Below are 22524 nucleotides of genomic sequence, written 5' to 3' on the forward strand. Positions count from 1 at the left end.
CCTCCCGTTCCCTAGCTCTTATCCCCATCAGAACATTGACACTTCCAAAAATATTTCTGCCCCAAAGGCGGAGTTAAGTTTTGCACTTAAAGCAGGGATTCAACCCCTTTATAACGTATGGGCAATCCATTGCATCCTCCCCAAAGTTACCGCATGTACCCTTTGAGTACAGAACACATTTTCTGAGACTGTACATGTTAATTAGCTTAGCAATTAAAATGAATTAGACAATAACTACATTAAAGTGGAGTTAAGGTTGAGAGCATATATTGGCAGTTTAGGTTAAACCACATTACAGGGACGTTGTAATTATCCCAAAACCAAGTGTTAGAAACCCAGGAAATTCACAGGTAAGATTAAATTTAAAAGAAATCCAAACATCTTAAGGTAGGACATGCAGTTAGGGCACCAAACCTTAACTCTGCCCTCTTTGCATTTCTCATATAGTTAAAATTCGCTGAAATCTTGTGTGTACGTAACATCCAAATAGTTCATTAGGGTTAATGGGTTGTTTCTCCCTGTTATTCTTTATAACTGAAATTCCTTCTTCAGCAGAAACCTGAACACTACCCTGTAGTGCTGATTAAGGCATTTTAGTATTTAGCAGCCCAGATTGGATTAAACTGATTTTAAAGACATTTGATTATTTTTTAAATCCTGCCCCCCCATGTCAGTGGAGGGTAGAGTTATGGTTGTTGGAATGCCCTAATTACATTGCCGTACCATATCACATTTGGATTCCTTTTAAGTTTAAACTTAACTGCACTGGTGACATGTGAATCCCCCCCTTCGGGGAGCATAGCCCCCTGGCCCCGCCCCTTATACCCAAGGCCCTGCCCCTTTTACCCACCGTAGTCCTGAGGGCCCACGCCGTTGCCATAGGAGCCCTGGCTGAACTGCTCCAAGCACTGGCTTTCCCGCCCCAGCTGCTCCAAACCGCTGGTCGACCCGATGTGCCAGCCCGGCCTGAACTGACGCGCTAGCCCAGACCAAAGCAAGCCGATGCGCTGGCCCGAACCAACCCGACACGCCAGCCCGACCCAAACCGACGTGCCGGCACAGCCCGACCTGACACATTGGCCCGACCTGAACCGACCCGACGCGCCAGCCTGATCCGAACCGATATGCCGACCCAACGCGCCGGCCCGACCTGAACCGACCCGACGTGCCAGTCCGACCGGAACTGACCTGATGCTCCAGCCTGACCTGAACCAACCAACGTGCCAGCCCAAACTGACCTGACGCGATGGCCCAACCTGAACCAACCCGACGTGCCAGCCCGACCTAAACCGACGTGCCGGCCCAGCCCGACCTGACACATCGGCCCGACCTGAACCAACCCGACGTGCCAGTCCGGCCCGAACTGACCTGATGCTCCAGCCCGACCTGAACCAACCAACGTGCCAGCCCAAACTGACCTGATGCGACGGCCCGACCTGAACCGACCCGATGTGCCGGCCCAAACCCACCCGACGCGGTGGCCTGACCCGAACCGACCCGACATGCCAGCCCAACCAGAACTGACCTGACACACCGGCCCAGCCTGAACCAACCCAACGCGCCAGCCAGACCCGACATGTCGGCCCAACCTGAACCGTCCCGACGCACCAGCCCGACCCGACCTGACCCGACCCAACGCGCCACCCCAAACCAACCCGACGTGCCAGCCCAACCGGAACCGACCCGACACGCCGGCCCACCCCAACCCGAGGCTCTGGTCCAGCCCGACCTGACGCACCCGCCCAGCCCGACCTGAATCGACCCGACGCGCCAGCCCAGACCAAACCAACCCGTGCACCAGCCCAAACTGACCTAACGTGCCAGCTTGACCTGAACCGACCCAACACGACAACCTGAACCGACCCAACGTGCCACCCTGACCCGACCCAGCCAGACACACCAGCCCGGCCCAAACCTACCCAGCCCGCTGGCCCAACCCACCCCAAACCGACTTGACGGCGCGGCCCGAACCGGCCCAGCCCAAACTGACCCGCCGCACCAGCCCGACCCCCGGGCCTCTCTGAGCTGAGCCCCCATGAGCATCGGGGGTGAGGGGGAGAGAGAGGCGGGGCATCAGGGCGGAGTGTGGGCTGGGCCATGGCCTGGGTTAGGGGAGCCTTAGCCACCCTTGGGCGGCCTATTATACCTGCCGCCCAAGCTTAACGGTGAATTTCCTTGTTTTATACGCTTAGTGTTGGGCTAATTACCCAAATTATTGGGGATTTTTTTTTAATTGTATAGACACTTCTATATATGAAAGTAATTGTGTCTGCTGCCTATCTCTTGCTGAGAGGCTCTAGATGAAATTAGTTTCTCCATTTGCTGTCAGTATGGTAAGGTTTCCTCTTGCATCCTGGTCATCTTCTATAGCTTGAAACAAAGACTTGAAATTTCCAGCACCAAATCCCTACATATGGGAAGAAAAGAACATTAACTGGCATGTGGACATGGCAAGTGAATTTGTTATATCCAGAGTCTCAGGAGTAAACCAAACAGCCACAAGAGCTTTACTTACATACAGTGGGACTTCCTTCCCTGAGGACACAGAATATTAGTGTGTGTCCTGGTGGACTAGGAATGGGACTTGAAGCCACGAACTTCTGCCATTGATAACTGCAGTGGTCATAGGCAAGTCATCTAACCTTCCCGTGCCTCAGTTTCTCTCATCTATAGACTGAGGATGGTACTGCTTACCTATTGCAGCTCACAGGAATCTTGTGAGGATTAATTAATTGAAGTTTGATGGTGGAACGTGCTACGCAAGCTGCTAATCTTTATTTATAGTGTCAGAGCCATACCAAAGACTCCATCGAGAATACAACGTTGTGACATATATGTAAAAATGCCTCCCCTTTCCTTCCCACCTCAGAATGATAATAAAATTAAGCACATAATTCTGGAGTGACAAGGGAATAGAGCAGGCAAACTCAGGAGAGTCTGGTTCTATCTTTCTATTTCTGGTGTATCCACTCAGCGTGCATAGGCACCAAATAGAGCAATAACGAGAATTCTCCACTGAGGCCCAGAAACAGGCCATTTTCTCCATTGGGAGGAAGTCTCCCCAGTCTGGTGTCTTACATGGTGCTCTGAAGGAGTGAGACACTGGCTGAAGGAAGGAGGTTAGTGGGTAAGTACCCTTTGAATTTCATACCATTACAATCATGGTCCGGGACTGCCAAACGTCAGCAGACTGGTTAACAATCGAGATGGCCTGAGCAGGCCAAGGTCCCTTTAGGATGTGAGTTCGGTCAACCGAGAGCAACTTGGATTTTTAATGTTTCTTTTGTAAAAACGGCTTAGCAGCGGCATCTCTTCAAAAGCATGGCAGCTCCCAGGTCCCATGAGAAATCCCACCATGCTGCTTGCAGCTGCCACTTTGGGTCGGTTGGTCTAAGGAACCAAGTCTCTGCAGCAGCTTTTTCATTTTTCAAAACTTTAACTTTAAGAATCTCAGAGCAAAATCCCTGTGTGGTCGCAGGGACATGAAACAGAGCCAAAATTGCTCCTGCCTACCAGTGCTTTTTGGCATAGCTTCATTTTTTTAAATGATAATGAAAAATCTTAACATTTTCAGTCATATCAGCCAGGACAGAACCTCTCAAGCCCCAAACACTCAACAAACCTGGTGGTTGTGGCGCTGTATGACCTCCAGAAAGACAGTGGGTCTATCCTGAACAGGTTTCGTGAAGATCTGAAGCAGGTATCCTTTCTCATCGAAGTCAACTAAGATTTTCAGTTCCTTGGAAAGAAAAACAATAAAACCAATTGTTTGGAGAATGGTTGAGAAGCTGGAAGCTGGTGCTAAATAACCCCCGAAATCCACCTGAATCTTTCAACAATATTGTGAAAAGTTTTTTGATGTCTGGTCTGCATCAGAGCTGGTTGAGTTGGAATAGCTGGAATTCTGTGGCATTAGGATCTTTAGAGATTATGATTTAAACACAATAATGTTCAGGTCAAATGCCAATCTGTGGAGTTATGTTGTGGTTATCTAAAATTCAGTCTGCAGTTTCAGGTGGATGCATTACTCTCCACTTCCTTCCTTCCTAAATGATTGTCATGTCACTGGGTTGTTAAAACTACTGTCACAATCTGTTCCCAGGAGTGGCTGGATTTTAGTGGTGAGTACGGAAAACAAGAATTTGTTTTCATGAAAAATGTAGAGGTTTTAAGCTTGTTTTTTTGGGGGGAAGGAGAGACTGAGACACTCCATACCCCAGAATAGCCAATACCTAGTGATTAGGGCATTCACGTGGGATCTGGGAGACGGAGGCTCAAATCCCTGTTCCAAATGGGGTGGGTCTGTCTCTCCCTCCACCCATCCTGGACCTGAGAAATTCCTGACAAAATTATCATTGAAACCGATTAATTTTCGTGAACAGTTTCAGTTTGGGCACATTGGCATGTTCCAACAATTGATAAAGTCCCGCCCAACTTGAGTGGTGAGGGAAGAGATCGCATTCCGCAGAGCTGTTTGCGACCCTCCAGATTGGAAAGTGTTATTGAAATGCCAGAGATGGCATTGTTTTGTCTGCATATGCCTTGAGAACCAGGCTGACCTCCAGTTTGTCGATGTTTTCCTTAACCTTGATTTTGGCAGATTTCAGCTTCTCTCGCAGTTGCTGGTAGTAAGTGGATGGAACCGTCATAAACTCTATGCCCCGTTGTTTCAGGTTGGTGACCTGTAACACAAGAGTGAGATCCGTTCAAGTGGTTCTTTTGCTCACCCCTTTCCCCACCCTACTGGCTAAAGCATGGCCCCGCTCAGAGGAGCAAAGTCGCTGCTGGGTCAGGGCTTAGGTTGTGGAAATGCCAGTAGCTGGTGTGAAGAGCTCAGCAGCAGGTCAAGTGGGGCCCATGCAGCATAGAGAGCCAGATGGCAGCTCCTGATGCAAACCAGTCCATGTGCAACCCTCCTAGGCTAGCACTCATTCAAGCCATAAACAACCACTGCCTATCCGGCTGCCTGCATGGCTGCTGTTACAGAACCTACCCTTATAGCAGCACTTCCATGTCATTAAAAAATGAATGGGAAAAGCCAGACCCGTTCTAAAGGGGAAGGAATTAAAGGGTCACAGTAGAAGTCAGCTGAATTCCTGGAAACAGAGAGAGACACATGCCAAGAAATGAACTGATGCTAATGTAACGCCGACAGACCCCAGTTGTCAGCGGGCGGGATGGAACCTGGGACCTCTGGAGCTGAGTGTATGAGCCTCTACTGCGTGGGCTAAAAGCCACGTGGCTCTTAGCTCAGGCTGTAGCAGACTCATTAATCTCTCTCTACGTGGTCTCAGTGCAAGTAGATGGGACAGAACACCACACCCAGGAGGTGTGTGGGTTACGCTAAGACTCCTCTGCTCTAGCCCATCTGATTTGAGTCCTCGATGGACAGGACAGATGGCATCAGGAGTTAGCCTGCAGTCTTCCAACAAGATTCTGTGTGTATGAGTGCTCAGTATCCCAACAACTCTGTGTGTGTGTAAGAGACAGCGAGAGAGAACTTAGTGCTGGTGAAGTAGATCAGATTGACAGGCCTGGAGTTTCTAATCCTATATGTATAAACTGACAACTACAGCATGTGCAATGGTAACATGAGCATCCTCCACAAAGCCCCCTGCCAATCTGCCTTAATCTTGACCTGGATGTATCACCTCGAAGGGCAAATCCTCGTGGCCCAGTCAGTTTTGGCCTCTCTGCTGTGGCTGCCGACAAGGGGGACAGGTAATGTCAATTGTGGTGGGGTTTTTGTGATGTGGACACTGAGCTGAGACCCACCAAACTTCTTACATATAGAGCCATTGAAGAAATGGGTGTGTCTCCTGTGCTGGTTGGGGTAGGAGAATGCACAAAAATCATGCAAAATAATTAGAGGAGGTGGGTGAGGTATGTCTTTTATTGGACCAACTGCCATTGGTGAAAGAGACAAGCTTCCGAGCTTACCCAGAGCTCTTCATCAGTGTGGGAAAGGTCCTCAGAGTGTCACAGCTAAACGGAACGTGGAACGGATTGTTAAGCGTAAGGAGTTAACACATGTTGCAAGAGACAATTCAATGTGCAGTGGATGTAGGGTGACCAGAGAGCAAGTGTGAAAAATTGGGACGAGGGTGGGGGGTAATAGGCGCCCATAGAAGACAAAGCCTCAAATATCGGGACTGTCCCTATAAAATCGGGACATCTGGTCACCCTAAGTGGATGGTTGACATCTCTGCAGCCATACGACAAAGGAGAGTTAGTGGGTTGTTCTGTGAGCCACCATTGCTGAAGCAATTAAGCAAACCCCTTGGAAACAGCTTTAAAAACCTTATCTGTCACAGGTTAGCTCTGTGTAAGTGAACTGGCCTGTTTTGCTCACTACGCAGTAGCTCAGAGAAAATTAAGGGCACTGCTACATACAGCGACTTAAAAAGTTTGCGCAACATACTGGATTTCTTTTCATTTTTATTTTTACTCATTAAATTGCCAGACTTACAGCAGTAATAATGTCGGGGGTATTCAGAGCAATGTGCTGGACTCCAGCTCCTCCATAGTATTCCACATATTCCTATCAAGAAACAAACAGACACTACTAGTGCAGGAATTTTTTTGGCTCTGGTTCAACTGTTGTGCATTTTCTAAGTTGCTTTTATGCTTACAAACAAAAGACGCAAAAGCAGTCACAGCTCAACCCAAGGTCTTGCCTCCAGCCCAGCCACAAAATGGAAAATTAAACTCACGGGTGTTTTACTAGTGAAATAAGAGGGCTAGACTATGAGTATTAGGACAGCAAACTCAGTCTGAGTGCAAGCAGCTCCCCTGTTTGTCTCACTCTGTTACAACTGTTACAACAGCTCTGTTGACTAAGAAAAGGCTCTTTTCCCAGAGTCACTTTTCCGACCATAACTGCAGATTTTCACCCAGATATAACTTCAGTGGGACATCGCCATCTAGTGTAATAAGTGGGCACTGACTCATGAGCCCTCCTGAATCCTGAAATTAGGTCCTGGCCCTGAGCAACTTGTACCTGTTGTTTCTGTGTGAAGCGCCGGGCATGACCACAGCCCTACGGGGAAATAACAATCTTGATGTCAACACCCAAGTTTAATGAGTATTTACCTGAATCTGAGATTTTTTCTTGCCCACTGCTGGCTCGTTTATGGGCATTTTTATGGTCTCTTCATAGTTGGCGACCACAATGGAACGCAGGGCACTGAACTGTGTGTGCAGTTGTTTATCATCCACAGACCAGAACCGATGAAACAGAAGGTTCTTCTGGTACCTGACCGAGAACAGAAAAGGCAGATTTCATTCCCCGTTAAACCAACTCATAGCTTTTGAGAACTGTGGACTTCAGCACTGGTGAGTTTCTGTCACTAGATTAATAAAGTAAAGAAGATAGTTTCCTCCTCATTTTCCAGGGTTAACCCATGAAACTCCCTTCCGCTTTAACAGGGCATGAGCAGTTGAATGTCTGCAGGTTCACAGGACAACACATCCTTGCCACCACGTCATCTCGCCTCTTGAAATTAATGAGTAGTGCATCATCTTCTGGCAGAGCTGAATTGGATCCACTCAAAATAACTTTCATTTACACTCACTCTGCCTTTCACTGCTGTAACGCTACTAACATCAGTGGCTTTACATGTGACTCACTCAAGCCCTCTGGCTACATCACCTGATAATGGTCTTTGCTGATTAAATAAACTTGTGCATCCGAAGAAGTGGGTTGTAGCCCACGAAAGCTTATGCTCAAATAAATGTGTTAGTCTCTAAGGTGCCACAAGTCCTCCTGTTCTTTTTGAGGATACAGACTAACACGGCTGCTACTCTGAAACCTCACACAGCTTACTTTGTTTTAGGTCTCTCAGGAATGTGGGGTGGGACTGTATTTACGAGGGGTCTTTTGGCTACTTGCTGTGTTAAGCTGGGAGTCACTTTCCAGGGGTTTCCTCAGCTGACTGTCTTTCTTTGAAAAAACAACGAGGAGTCCTTGGGGTAACTTAGAGACCAACAAATTTAATACACAGCATATGCATCTCGTTCCCTTTCTCGTAGTCAATGCACAATGTCGCTCCGGCTCACGCCTCCTGTTACTGTCAGTGGCCAGTGATGTGTTCGATGTAATTGTCCCTGAACCATCAGGGCGGCGCGTAGTGTTGACCGATCCCGCAAGTCCACATATGTAATAAATACACAGCATATGAAAAGATGGGAGTTGCTTTACCAAGTGGGGATTTTAGCCCACGAAAGCGTATGCCCAAATAAATTTGTTAGTCTCTAAGGTGCCACAAGTACTCCTGTTCTTTTTGCGGATACAAACTAACACGGCTGCTACTCTGAAACCTGTCTTTCTTTGAGTCACTCCGTCAATGTCACTTCCTCTATGTGATTCAGGTGGATAAAGGAGTTTTACTTCATTTACACTATAATTTACTTTTTTTCTTTAGAATATCTTCTGACATATGCAGACATGTGGGCAGGCTGGTCGTGACCCTAGCCAGCGGATAGCACTCCCCTAAATCCCACAGCACATTGGCTAGCCCTTGCCCTCTTGAGAACCATGTTGGAATATAGCCCTGCTTCCCTGGAAGCCAGAGTGTACTTTTCTAAGAGAACTGAACATTGTGCAAAGTGTCCTGTCAGCAAGACAGCAGTGTTAATAAAATAAATAGAATGTTAAACATGGACATAAATTACTGAACACTGTTGTTAGCAGAGAGAATTGCTTGAGTGGCTTTTTCTAACTGCTACAGTTCTCACCATTCTGCCACAGGGACCATCTGAAGATCCGGCTGGTTCCCCACCACATGGTCAATGAAACTCAGCTTGCCACTTGGTCTGAGAAAGAAACACCTTGTCAGTTTTCATTCAAAAAGCAACTGGCATTGATGCATGTAGTGACACAGCTCTTAAAATACAACCAGTGCCATCAAAACAGGTGCCAGTGAGAAGGAACCAGGGTCCCTTGGAAGTATGCTCTTCTGCTCCTAACACACAACTCCCACTCCGTGCCAAAGAGATAAAACACAACTAAAACTCTCTGCCAATAATCCCCGGGGGAAATTCCCTCCAGGCCCCATACTTGGGTACGAGCACAACTACTCGCAGTGTAATGTACTGTCCTGTGTATGCGTCACTGCTGGTTGGTTGCTCCCATGTGTGATCATGTCACCCCCTAGTGGCTGAGCTTTGGGGGAAGGGTCCAGCCGCCAAATTGGGTTCTGAATTTTGCATCTGTTCCCTGTCCCTTAAATGAGTCAAACCGAACCCCTGAATCTAGATACCCTGCACGTTTGGTTGGGGTTGTGATCCAGAGCCAGATGTGAATTGTCAGGCACACCTTGTACAGGGTAGGTTGCAGGGCTACTACTAGCAGGTCAGGCTCTTGTACCAGACTTAGCCTGGCTACAGAGCCTCCTTTTCAGGGCAGTACACCAGAGATGTGTCATTCAGAAGATTCTTTAATGCAGTGGTTCTCAACCAGGGGTCACCAGCAGGACCAGGGTTATTTCACTGGGGCCCAGGGCAGAAACCCTAAGCCCTGCCACGTGGGGCTGAAGCAGAAGCCTGAGCAACTTAGCTTTTTATGGGCCCCTGTGTCATGGGGCCCCGGGCAATTGCCCTGCTTGGTACCCCTAATGCCAGCCCTGGCTTTTATATTGTTGTTGTGACACAGGTGGGCCGTGGAGTTTTTATAGCAAGGTGTGTGTGTGTGGGGGGGGGGCGGTTAAAAAGGAAAAAGGTTGAGAACCCCTGCTTTAATGTACTGCCAGGAATGGCTGTTTGTTCGCTTATGTCGAGGTATTGCTGTGGCGCCATCGTGTGGCTGAACAATATAATACAGTTTAGCATTCCATTATAAGACCCATCTTAAGTTTTGACCAAATTTCGCTTTTGAGTTTTCAGGTGCATCTGAGCCTGAAACTGCAAGCATAACCAGGAGGTGACGGACCCCAAATAGAGGAAAAACAGAAGACGTTTGCAAGAGACCATGCAAAGCACAATGCCTGAGTTCAGCACAGGTTTACCTAGAGCTCACATCTATTGCATACAGACAGCCCAGCCTCTGAACATTTCACTGGACCATACAGAAGGTAAACAACTGTGATCTGAGGACCTGACCCTGCATTCCTTACTCAGCAAAGCCAGTGGGAGTTTTGTATGAGTAAGAACTGCTAGATCAGGCCCTATAGAATATACTTACAGCTTTGGTAACAGTGGGTCTTTGAAGAGAGATGGCTCAAAGCCAGGTAAGAAGAGACCTTTGTAGTTAAGATTTTCTATTAACGTGTGCGTCGTGTCTCCATACTGGGAGGGGAGAAAATGGGTAACATTACAAATATTGTTCCTCTCCACGGATTCTGATAATCCAATAACTGTTCAATAAGCACCTGGACCTGCGCCTAGTTCAAAGACGTAACTTGCACCTTGCTGTGGGTTCTGAAGTGGTCCAATGAGCTTCTTTCCCTCCCAACTCCCACTGCCAGGAGCTCCTAGTGAGAGAGGCCATTCAGATGCTGTTTCTGACCAGGATGGGAAATGCAAGGGCTGGAAATCTGACAGGGCAGCCAATCCTCAGATTTGCAGACCCAAGAAGTTCCGAGGAGCTTCCAAGCTATTGGAGTCTTATCAAACCCAACCCGGATTTGGAACCCTTTCAGGTTCACCAAGCCTAACTACTGGCTCACCGTAGGGCGATGCGAGGGGCTGAAGCCTCTGATGGCCAAGGGCTTACCAGCACCTGTTGCTTTCAGCAGCAGGGGTCCAATTTTGACTCCCCTACATGTGATAGGGAATGTGGTACTGGGTCTGAGCAGTAAGTAGCCCAGGGATTTTAGAGTGCTCGAAAAGTCTATGCTAACTCCAGGTGCTGGCTGCAGAGACTGCAGATGTTTGCTAAATATTCACTGTGCAGATTCCAAAGAAGTCGTTGCATATTTTGAAATTTCCCATGTGTCACTAGGTTCCTGTAGTGGATGTGTTCCAGAGCGGAGATGTAGGCAACTATAGGGGCCTCCATTGACCCGTAGCTGGGGAACTCAGTTTAGCCTGCACTTGGCCTCAAGTTAGTCATATATTCAGAAGAGTGAGAGAGCCGGATCCTCTGCTGAAAGGGGGCAGGCAAAGGCAGATTTATGCCACCTCCAGGATTCTGGACTGCTCCAGGGGCTGGCATAGCCTCACCATAAACTAGAGCAGCCCCAGGGCTGTTCTAACTTACAGCGGCTACCTATAGGCACCAATGGGCTGCTGTAAAGCCCACAGTAGCTGAAGCGTACCAGCCACTCAATCTGAGCCACCATAGAGGGGGAGCTCTGGAGCCTGGAATTGGGGCCCAAAAGCTCAGCTCTGCAACATTTGATGGAAAGTGCCCATGCAGCCAATCGATTTCCCTTTCCACTTGTGAGTGTGATTAGTGATCTTGCAGCCCCGACTCCTGCAGCCCACAACGTTACAGTCGATGGACCAGAGACAACTCTTTCCTCAGGCTTACCGTCTGGATGACTGCAAATTTCACTTTTCCATATTTGTCTTCCTCTACCCAGGGCTCTTTCACTATCACTGCCCCACGCTCTTTAGCTTTCTGTGAAAGAGAACAGAAGACTGTAAGAACTGCCATGCTAGAACAGACCTATCAAGCCTGGTCATGTCTCCAGTACTGGCCAATGCTGGATGCTTCAGGAGAAGACATACAGCATCTAATTCTACAATATTGTTGGGGACAACGCACGAACCGGAAAGAGCCTGGATTGACTGTCCAATCCCATGGAGTGATTGCAAGGCTGGGAGTTAGAAAAAAAACATCCTTTAGAGTAAATGATGTGAACTTCATATGGAGCAATTGAGACACAGCACACATGGAACCTCCCAACGCTGTCTCCATGGAGTCACTTTTCAGAGCAGAACCGCACTTCGAGGCAAGTTCACGTCCCAGTAGATGGAAACTACGGTGCATCATGTTCTGTGTTTTCCCAGCGTCAACATTTGCTTCAGTGCAGTCACTGCAATTTTGCACATGGGCAAGAGAGCCTCTCACACTTTATAAGTGGTTAAACTGACACTATATTATGGAGTACTTAACCCTGCAAGACCTGGAGATGTTAAACTGAACTGGCTTGGCCACTTCAATACTTGGTCCTGCCTCAGCACAGGGGGAGTAGATGACTTCCTGAGGTCCCTTCCAGCCCTACCTTTTTATGGTTCTTTGATTACATCATTTACCTGCACAATGAAGTCGCAATCTTCGACTTCAAATGCAATGTCTTTTACGCCATCTCCATGCTTCACCAAGTGCTCTCCCATGTCTGTGCAAAGAGAAAGAGAGAGAGTGTGTGTGTGTGCGTGTGCGTGTGAGAGAGAGAGTGACCCAAGGGACTTTTCATTCGCAGTGCCTGACTGACCAGGCATGGAGTTCAGTGCAGCTGGACTGCTTGTCGCTGGCTCGCTGCTCTGCCTTGCATCAACGGCTCCTTCCTCCCGATTAGATGCAGCAGCGTGAGAAACAGTTCTCAAAGTTTCCCATTGATTTGGTAGGTGTGAGAATTGCATGTGTACGCAAAGGGAGGGAACGGGTAATGGCTTGGCATGGGTTAGTCTTGAGAGCACGTTCAGCCACAGTCACAATGACTCCCGGCCCAGGGCCGAGCTTCCCACCTTTGCAGCACTCCCTATCCCTGCCTCACTTGAGAATTCAACAGTCCCTCATAGGGAAGCAGCAGTTTCAGGTTACAGGAATCTGTTCTCAGAGGTTCAGGATGGGGCCGACTGGCTGGCAGCAGCAGGAGCACACACTTTTGCCTCAATGGCCAAATCAGTTTATTGTAGCAATCAATCCCCTGGCCTGCCTTCTCACTCCCCCCACCCTATCCTCTTGTCTGAAAGTCACGTGTAAACCCTCTGGGGCCCAGACCTTGTCCTCTTAGCTGGACTGTCTGATGCCAGCAGAGCTGTAGGGACTGTAAAATAATCATGCTAAATAACAGCCAGCACTGTTCCCTTGTGGGTGTGCTGGGGAGGGGGCGAGTGCTTTCCACAAGAGGATCATCTTGGACTCCAGGGAGGATCAGAGCCGATCCGAAGACTAAAGAAGTGGTAACCCAGTAAAATTATCAGCTGGATTTGTGAAATGACAAAATTCTGTCCCCATTCACAGCCATGGTGCCATTTGTAAGATACAATATGAGCTTGAACAGTCACTAAAAGGCCTGCTCAGAGCTAGCTCACACTATCAAGTAAAGATCACATTATATCCTTCCTAAACCAGGGTAGGCAAAAAATGCCCACTCACAGGAGCCTCCCCCGGTAACCCAGGGCCCGAGAAGAGACTGCTTCGTAAGGGCAGGATTTCCAGCCACACAAGTTAGAACCCCTCCCTTTCCCTAAGAGCCTGGTTCTTTAGGTTCTAGGGAACAGGGATTTTAGGGTGACCAGACAGCAAATGTGAAAAATCGGGACAGGGGGTGGGGAGGTAATAGGAGCCTATATAAGAAAAAGACCCAACAATTGGGACTGTCCCAATACAATCGGGACATCTGGTCATCCTAAGGGATTTGTGGGCAGGAGAAACTAGCTGCTACCCCATGTTTACTTTCCACACACAGCCCCTGCAGCACAGGATAATAAATGGCCCTATGATAGCAAAATAGGAAAGGTGGGGGAGGTCTAGTCGCTGTAGCCTTCCGTAGTGTTCCCCGTGCAGATTACGCTCCAGGAGGTTTAGCTGCCTGCAGTCATTTGTCATTCCTGATGATCATTTTCATTTACCTTTGTTTTCAGGGTTGAGAGCAGATGAGAGGACAAATATGATCTGAGAATTAAGCAGAATATTATACATTATTTACTGTCAGATAAGGTCAGTGGGAGCTCTGTCTAGAGGAGGGTTTGCAGGATTGGACCCTAATAGGTAAATTGAAGACATGTATGTGTTTTCATTTGCATAAATGCTAATGAATGCTTTTATGCAATATTCATCCAGCTCTAGTTTAAAAAATCCCAGGATGTTTTGCATTGCTGTTACTGACCAGTCCTGCAGTCCTGACTCAAGCAAAACTCCCATTGAAATCACTAGTTTTGTCTGAGTACAGGCAAGGAAAGGATGCAGGACTGGCCTCAGAGAAACTGGAGATTAGAAAGTCCCTTTTTGTTCTTCTTTATTTTGGGCCAACGATCAGAAAACTGTAAAAATGTCAGTTCTTGGACCTGAAACTGAGCCTTTTGCCTCAGTTCCAGATGAGGAAGCAGATGTAATATGTGTATTGCCTCACAGGACATCCCCATGCTAATGGGTTATTCCAAATGGCTTCAAGAACTCCGATGCAGTTTATTTTAATGCCACAAAACGTGACAAGCTGGAATTCAGATGTGACCCGCCTACCTTTGCCCAGACAAAAAGACCAAGCATATCATGAAAATTAACCTGGGTGTTCGCCCTCTCAGCTGGCCATGTGACATCACTGGGGCATCTGGGTTATATTACTTGCCCAAATTAATAGGAAGTCTATGTGAAAGCCAGGATTGGAGTTCCTGGTTCCGAGTCTGGTGCTGAGACCACGAGACCTCATCTCTTCTCTCCCCTAATTTAACTGACTGAAAACAACACTTTATTATCCCCGATCCGTTACCAGAGTAGTGACATTATTCTTTAGATAGTGCCTTAAAGCGTTCTTCAGTAAGCTTACCTTATCCTGCTTTATTACATGAGACACCACTTCTCTGCTGCCAGTTTCCAGGCCCTTATAGGCCAGTTCTTCAAATCCCATTTTGTTACAATAAAACGAGGCAGCCTTTGAAAGACATGAAAACATGTTAGAGTGAAAGGAAAGGACTATTTTCTGGTAACACTCATTTCAATACTAGCGCTCCCCAAAGCACAGACAGCTTTTTAGCATCACCTACTGGCCCTATTCTCTAGCAAACAGCTAGTGTACAATTGTGATGATGCCACCCATAAGGCTTTATGGAAATATGCTTACGAATATATATATATATATAACATAACTAGAATGTGTTTTATGCTACATATACCAAGTAACATATCTCTGTAAAGGTCATGATCTACTGAAACTATTAATTCTATTTGTATGCATGTATCATTTTTGTATTCGAAGTTATAAATATTGGCTGCATACTTGTTTGATTCTAAGTAGGTTGTAGTGAAGCAGTTGGTCAGCTTCATGAGAAAAGACTATTCTCAGTAAGTGCCCCATCAAGAAACACTTAAGCCAACAATGAACTTGGAGACATCAATCCACATATGGACTTTCCTAGGAGTGTGGCTTGGCTGGTAAGGAACTCAGTCATGCATGAACATGTGACTTGCCCAGGTGACTCCAAAACTCCATTTTGTAGCTGGACTTTGCATAGGAGAGAGTCTCCACCCACAAGAGAAAGTCTATTTAAGCCCAGGGGAGACCCCTCCATTTTATCTTCAGCTGGCTAAAGAGAGAGCCTCTCTACCCCCAAAGATACCTGAAAGAAACTGAAACAAAGGATAGTGGCTGCAAGGGGTGTGAGTGATTGCTGGACCCAGACTAACAGGAGATTAGTCTGTAAAAGGAAGTATTCTGGAACTGGTGAGGATCTTATCTGTATTCAGTTTGATTAGACATAGATTTGCATGTTTTATTTTATTTTGCTTGGTGAGTTACTTTGTTCTGTCTGTCACTACTTGAAACCACTTAAATCCTACTTTCTGTATTTAATAAAATCACTTTTTACTTATTAATTAACTCAGAGTATGTGTTAATACCTGGGTGGGCAAACATCTGTGCATACCTCTCTATCAGTGTTACTGAGGGCGAACACTTTGAGTTTACCCTGTATAAGCTTTATACAGGGTAAAACAGATTTATTTAGGTTTAGACCGCATTGGGAGTTGGGCATCTCAGTGTTAAAGACAAGAACACCTCTGTTAGCTGCTTTCAGGTAAGCCTACAGCTGTTAGGGGACGTGATTCAGAGCTGGGTCTGGGTTTGCAGCAGGCTAGCAAGTCTGGCTCAAACCAGGCAGGGCACTGAAGTCCTAAGCTGACGGGGCAGAAAAACAGGGGCAGAAGTAGTCTTGGCACATCAGGGGGCAGCTCCCAAGGGGGGGTTCTGTGATCTAACCTGTCACAGTGGTGTAGTCAAGCAGGGTCTGTGCACAGCTCATTGCTTTAAGATACTGGTAGTGATTTTAAGTGAGTTTTAAGTGTGGTGGCTGGAGAACAGACAAAGTGGTTACTGGTTTGTTATTTTCTGTTTGCTTATTTCGGGTAAGGGAAGTAGGGACAGAAAAGGAAGCAAAATAAATAAGATTGAAGATCAAAAGACGCTAGAACTATAAAGTTGCAAATTGCCCAGAAAGGCTGAACACTGAGCACTGGGAAAGTCTCTGTTAACTAAGAAGCCCCTGAGCTGAGTGCATCTGTATCAGTGAACTGCAGATGGGTGTTGTGACGTTGTGCAGTCTATATGGTTTTATAAAAACTTGATAATAAGTCAATATAATGTAACTGAGATAGTTTTAGAGAAAATATGGTAATAAGTGAATGTAAGTAACTGGGATATGCCTCATGCAAAAGGTCTCTTGTAAGGTATCATTACAAAGCTTATAATCTACTGAGTATGATCATCTGATTTGTATAAACGTACCACTCTTGTATCTAAAACTAGAAATATAAAATGTAACTCTGAGGGCCTATTGTAATTGTGTAAAGTGTGGACCATTAATGATGGTTTGGAATCTTGATGACTCCCATTGTCTGCAGATGGCTGTATTTACCTGTGAGTCTTCCTGTATATGTGTGTGCTGGCAAGTGAGTAATGAAGTCTTGCAGTGACATCTGATCATGTCACCTGAACTGGAATCCATCTTTAACCTGGTGCTTTTCCAGTGAGGGGGGGTGGAAACCCAGAGAGACAAAGAGTTCCCGCCTTATGCAAAAGATATATAAAGGGGGGAAGAGAACAGAGAGGGAGAGAAGCCATCATGAAGAATCCCCTAGCTACCACCTGAGCTGCAACAAGAGCTGTACCAGGGGAAAGAATTGTGCCCAGGCCTGGAAGGTGTCCAGTCTGAGAAAAACTTACTGAAACATCTCTGAGGGTGAGGAAATTATCTGTATTCAGTTTGATTAGGCATAGATTTGCGCATTTTATTTTATTTTGCTTGGTGACTTACTTTGTTCTGTCTGTTACTACTTTGAACCACTTAAATCCTACTGTCTGTATTTAATAAAATCACTTTTTATTTAGTAATTTACTCAGAGTATGTATTAATACCTGGGGGAGCAAACAACTGTGCATCTCTCTCTATCAGTGTTATAGAGGGCGAACAATTTATGAGTTTGCCCTGCATAAGCTTTATGCAGGGTAAAACGGATTTATCTGGGTTTAGACCCCATTGGGAGTTGGGCATCTGAGTGCTAAAGACAAGCGCACTTCTGTGAGCTGTTTTTGGGTAAACTTGCAGCTTTGGGACAAGTGATTCAGACCCTGGGTCTGTGTCTGGAGCCAGACGGGAGTGTCTGGCTCAGCAAGATAGGGTGCTGGAGTCCTGAGCTGGCAGGGAAAACAGAAGCAGGGGTAGTCTTTGCACATCTGGTGGCAGCTCCCAAGGGGGTTTCTGTGATCCAACCCGTCACAGGTGTGGCCCAACCTCTGTGTCTGTGCTGAAGCTGACTGGAGTGCCTAACTTAGCAAGACAGGAGTGGTGGGGTGCCTGTTCTGGCAGGTCTGTCATAGCTGGTAGCTGTGAGCCCACAGCTGGATCAGGGTCTCTTTCCCTTTTGGGGGACACAGGAGTGTCTGCCCCAGAGGGGAGCCCAAAGAGGAATTTTAGGTATACTGCCTCCGCCATGGTCAGTGTCCAAGCCTCTGGCAGTAAGTTCAGAAGGAGGGTATGAGGGTGCCACCCATAAGGCTTTATGGAAATATGCTTATGAATGTGTGTGTGTGTGTGTGGGGGGGTATATATATATCACCTGCACAACCCTCATTCACTCACAAACAGGCACTTGCACACAGAGACTGGTAAGGGTCTGATGTCCCAGTCTGCCAAGTGGCCCTTTGTATGTGTACATTAGGAAGTAGAGGTCCCTTTGCAAATGTAGCCCTTAGCATGTAACAGACAACAAGGGCACTGCCCGGTCCCTGGTGAACAAGGGATTCAATCCAGCTCAGTGTCCGCTCCCCTTGCACAAGAGTGACTGTCTGAGAGGCAGAATCTTGGGCTCCATAGGCAGCGATCACAGGTCTCAGTTGGGTTGGGATTCTTTGTCTGCTTATGTTAACTTGTTCTTTTTTTCTTGCTATAAACCACTGGGTCCGGGGCCCCCACGGGGGACTATGAGCAGGTTTCAAGGGGTCCGCCCAGCGGGGCCAGCATTAGACTCACTGAGGCTCAACGCAGAAAGCCAAAGCCCCACTACATAGGTCTGAAGCCTACCTGGGGATGAAGCCGAAGCCTGAGCAATGTACATTCACAAAGCCCCTGTGGAGTGGGACCCCAGGCAACTACCCTGCAACACCTGCCCTGGCTTTTATATGCAGAAAACCAGTTATTGTGGTACAGGTGGGCCATGGAGTTTTTATAGCATTGGGGGAAGGGGGATCAGAAATAATCTCCCCTGAGGGAAGGACCCTGCTGACAGCGACTGTGGTTTTCTGCTGAGTCTTTCCAACAGTTTGCAGTGATTCACTGCCTTTTTTAATACTTTCCTGCACCTGCTACGTGAGCTTACTCACTTTGCTGGAAGAGAAAAGAATCAACCCCACACTGCAAACCTTGCTGTAATTGACATGAAAAGGGATCTGGCAGCAAAAGGGCAGGTCTTAATGCATTCTTACAAAGTCTAACAGCAAAAGAAAAGGTTAAGTGACATTTTAAAAAGGGAATAGCTTATTCTGAAAGGAATGTTTCCCTTTTACTTGCAACCCAAAATTGCAACATCAGGTTAATGTAGGAGAATTAGAAAGAGAAACGGATCAGTAGCTGAGCATGAATGTGAGTGAAATTGACTACCCTTTTCCAAACCGAATGCAAGTGAATACCATGAATGATGAAATGTAAGTGAACTTTTGAATATTCTTTCATTAATCTAAGATGTCACTGAGAAAAAGAATCAGGTTTTTAAAATAGAGGGATTTTAACTTGCCAGTGTCCTTTTAACATGGAATGATATACTGCCGGTCCAATCAGCTAAGACTGATATCTTATCTCTCTGCAAACAAGACTGCTAGTTACTACCTCCATCTAAATGACTCAAAAAGGCCTGGGATGAGGACATGGGCAGGAAAGCAGCAGGAACTATGGGGTTTTTTTGTGTTTTTTTTTTCATATTAAACATGTGCCACTGCAAATCTCTTCTGGATTTCATATTTTCATTTATTTTGGATTTTCTGAATGTCCACTAACTGAGGAGGACAAATGTCTATATGCATGTCCACACACATACACCCATCGGTGCCCTGTCTGCAGTGTAAACAGCACTGTTGCATAATAATGGTCCAAAGACCATCCTTGAAGAACATTCCACTGAGTAAAAGTGCTGAAATACTCCATCATTCTACGCAAGATCATCAGAGCCAGCCACAGATGGAATTTTAATTGAATGCAGATCCCTAGGACCATCCAGATATCACATGACAGACCCTCCCCTCCTGACAGCCAATAGCAAGGCAGATTACAGTATGCCCCTGTTCTTCAAACAGTGATAGTGCACAAGAAAGATCCAAGCCCGAGACCTCACAAGCACAGGCAGACATGTGACTTTTATCTACATACCTGCTTAGCATTTCCAACCCAGAATGTGAGAGAGTGGAAGTGGAGAAATTTGCCTCCTTCGGGCTAAATGGAATGAAGAAGAGTTAATATGAACCTGCTGGGTTTTGGATCTCACTTTAATGCCATCTTCATGCAACACTTTCAAGCCTACAGTGTCTCTATTTTAACAAGAACCAATGAGTACACCTAAGCCATCCTTAGATTGGTTTAGAGCGGGGGTTCTCAAACTTCATTGCACTGCGACTCCCTTCAGACAAAAATAATTACAACATGATTCCAGGAAGGGGGACCGAAGCCTGAGCCCGCCTGAGCTGCACCATCCCAGGCGTGGGGGGGGGGGGGTCAGTGGGGGCAAAGCCCAAGGGCTTTAGCCCCAGGTGTGGGGCCTATATCCTGAGTCCCACCAGCCAGAGCTAATGCCCTCGGGCTTCAGCTTTGGCCCCAGGCAGTGGGGCTTGGGTTTCGGTCCCAGGCCCCAGCAAGTCTAATGCCAGCCCTGGCGACCCCATTAAAATGGTGTTGTGACCCACTTTGGGTCCTGACCCACAGTTTGAGAACCACTGAGTTAGAGAAACATGCTGTGATTGCACATTTATCATTTGAAATAATAAAACCAGGGAAAGCACAAACCTGAGACTAGGATTTTATAAAATATATACCTGGGATATCTGAAATTCACCAGTTTTGCAGGGTTGAAAATAATTTGAGGCACTGCCACTTCACAGGTTTTCTGAGGAGTCCCTACAGAGCGCTGATTGTCACAGGACGCTGACCCCCAGAACACTGGACTTTGAAAAGGCCAGGGTAGGGGGGGTGTTATACATTTCAAGCAAAACAATTACTTTTTCTCTAAACATTCAACAGTAATTTGTCTAAAAACAATGTCACCAAAAGCTTATTTATAATGTCTGGGTGCCAGTCATCAGAGTAAATGTGGCCTGTCTGCATCAAATCACAGCACCCTAAAAGCATGCTCTAGAGGAAAAATACCAGTGTGGGTGACAAGTATCAGAGGGGTAGCCGTTTTAGTCTGAATCTGTAAAAAGCAACAGAGGGTCCTGTGGCACCTTTAAGACTAACAGAAGTATTGGGAGCATAAGCTTTCGTGGGTAAGAAGAAGTGAGGTTCTTACCCACGAAAGTTTATGCTCCCAATACTTCTTTTAGTCTTAAAGGCGCCACAGGACCCTATGTTGCTTTTTACAGTGTGGGTGAGGGAGGTGTTACTAAAATATTCACAAGCCAGGAAGGAGCAAAGCTGGAAAAAATTCCATGAATAATTTACAGTGGGTTCTGTCCCTCATGATTCTGGAAAATAATATTTTGGGGTCCCCTGTGGAGTGAAAAACACACAGCAGTCAATCCATTCAGTCATTGCTTTGTCTGTCACTGCTGGACACAAAGGATCGGATTCTGTTCTCCCAGCCTTGTAAATCAGGAGTGCTTTCACTTAAGTAAATTAAGTCACATGTAAAATCATTTCAAATGAGAACAGAATCAAGCCAATGGGTCAAATTCTTCTTTCAGTTACACAGATTGTAATGGGGATGGGTTGCAGAGAATAATGGAAAATAGAATTTGTGCCACTGTTCAAACAACCTGCACAATTGTTTGGATCCAATATGAGTTTGTTAACCTTGTTACATTAAAGATTAATTCTCATCGAGGAAAGCTCTTACCCAACTTCAAATGTGGGTCCAAATTACAGTTTGGGAGTTTAACAAATTTATTTGGAGTATTTAATTACATTATTTGGTCAAACCCTACTTTAATAAACAGCTTTTCTTCTTTAACTATGATTTGACATCTATTGTCTTCTGTATTATCATTTTTCATCACTGTTAATTATTTGTGTATGTACTTTGCATAAAAGTTACATAAAGTAAATCTGTGTTATATGGTATAGTATTTAGCAACTAAACATAATTTTGCTGTATGTATTAGTATTTTAAAAAAATGCTTTAAATTTGAAAAAAGTTTTGAAAATATATTTAGTATCATTAGTGAGAAATAATAAAATAAATCATGCTTATGTTTAGACTTGGAAGAGTTAGATTTTCCTTGATAAATGTCACTAATCTTACATTTCTCCTTCCTCCCTCCCCAAAAAAGTGAAAAAAAGGATTTGCATAATTAATTGCAATTTACAGAGAAGGAAAACGATAAATAGAAGCAGTGTTTCAACACTATAAAACTGGAGCCCCTTTTTGCTTTTTATCCTACCTAACAATCAATGAATAAGAAATTAATATTATCTGTGTTGCAGTAACAGTCCCAGTCTTTTGCTGGAGGGAAAATAAACCCAATTGTATTCTTACCTTTTCTCCTTTGTCTGTGTAAGTTGTCTAAGGAGAGAGAATTAAAAAAAAAAAAAAAGAGAGACATATTTACATTTCAAAAATGTACACTAATCACCAGAAAACTGTAATCCATCAGGTCAGTTTGTAGAAAACAAGTTTTCTGAACTACTTTAAACATATAAATTAATAAGCCCGGCTTTTCAAAGCATAAACAGTACTGTGAGTAATTACGCAGAAAGAAATCTATACACGCACAGTGGGAGATTTACTCTTTTACCCCCATAATGTGTTGGCAGCAAATTAAAAACAAAAAAATTCTCAACCTCACCATTTTCGTAACCTGTAATTTATTGAATGTGACAGCACCAAGAGAAAGTCAGACTAATATAGCAATGGGAGAAGAGAAATCCCCTCCCTGACTCCACCTTCTCTAGATTGTAAACTAAATGATTTACTTGGTTTGAAGTGTTTTACTTGATTTGAAT

The 22524-nt window shown here is 45.8% G+C and overlaps 2 protein-coding genes across 4 annotated transcripts in view; one reads left to right on the forward strand and one right to left on the reverse strand.

Moving 5' to 3' along the window:
* Positions 1–245: 245 nt before the first annotated feature.
* On the reverse strand, positions 246–22515 carry HPD (4-hydroxyphenylpyruvate dioxygenase). Of its 2 annotated transcripts, none has more exons than XM_005298631.4 (14): positions 22368–22515; positions 22058–22084; positions 19741–19803; positions 14655–14759; positions 13741–13783; positions 12199–12281; positions 11471–11560; positions 10181–10284; positions 8737–8814; positions 7093–7255; positions 6470–6541; positions 4560–4682; positions 3623–3739; positions 246–2407 (listed from the first exon to the last, which is right to left on the reverse strand). In XM_005298631.4, the coding sequence occupies exons 1-14, from the start codon at positions 22368–22370 to the stop codon at positions 2297–2299; spliced, it is 1182 nt and encodes a 393-aa protein (XP_005298688.3). In that variant the 5' UTR covers positions 22371–22515; the 3' UTR covers positions 246–2296. The 2 variants fall into 2 exon arrangements, with proteins under 2 accessions (XP_005298688.3, XP_065424180.1); XM_065568108.1 differs by having other exon boundaries at positions 22295–22392.
* The window catches only part of PSMD9 (proteasome 26S subunit, non-ATPase 9), a 29994-nt gene continuing 22873 nt past the window's right edge, over positions 15404–22524 (forward strand). The window contains exon 1 of one of the 2 annotated variants that reach the window (XM_065568116.1): positions 15404–15548. The gene's annotated coding sequence lies outside the window, so the exon portion shown is untranslated. The remainder of the gene's footprint in view (positions 15549–22524) is intronic. The other variant, XM_065568117.1, reaches the window with a different exon arrangement.

The sequence above is a fragment of the Chrysemys picta genome, chromosome 15, assembly GCF_011386835.1.
Source record: "Chrysemys picta bellii isolate R12L10 chromosome 15, ASM1138683v2, whole genome shotgun sequence".
Taxonomy (NCBI): Eukaryota; Metazoa; Chordata; order Testudines; family Emydidae; genus Chrysemys; species Chrysemys picta.

What these genes read in the sequence shown, in the direction of transcription:
- HPD (XM_005298631.4), bottom strand. An exon ending in ACACAGACAAAGGAGAAAAG is followed by an intron (nt 19,804 to 22,057) that starts GTAAGAATACAA and finishes CATTCCATTTAG; the next exon opens with CCCGAAGGAGGCAAATTTCT. An exon ending in ATGTAATAAAGCAGGATAAG is followed by an intron (nt 13,784 to 14,654) that starts GTAAGCTTACTG and finishes CTTAATTCTCAG; the next exon opens with ATCATATTTGTCCTCTCATC.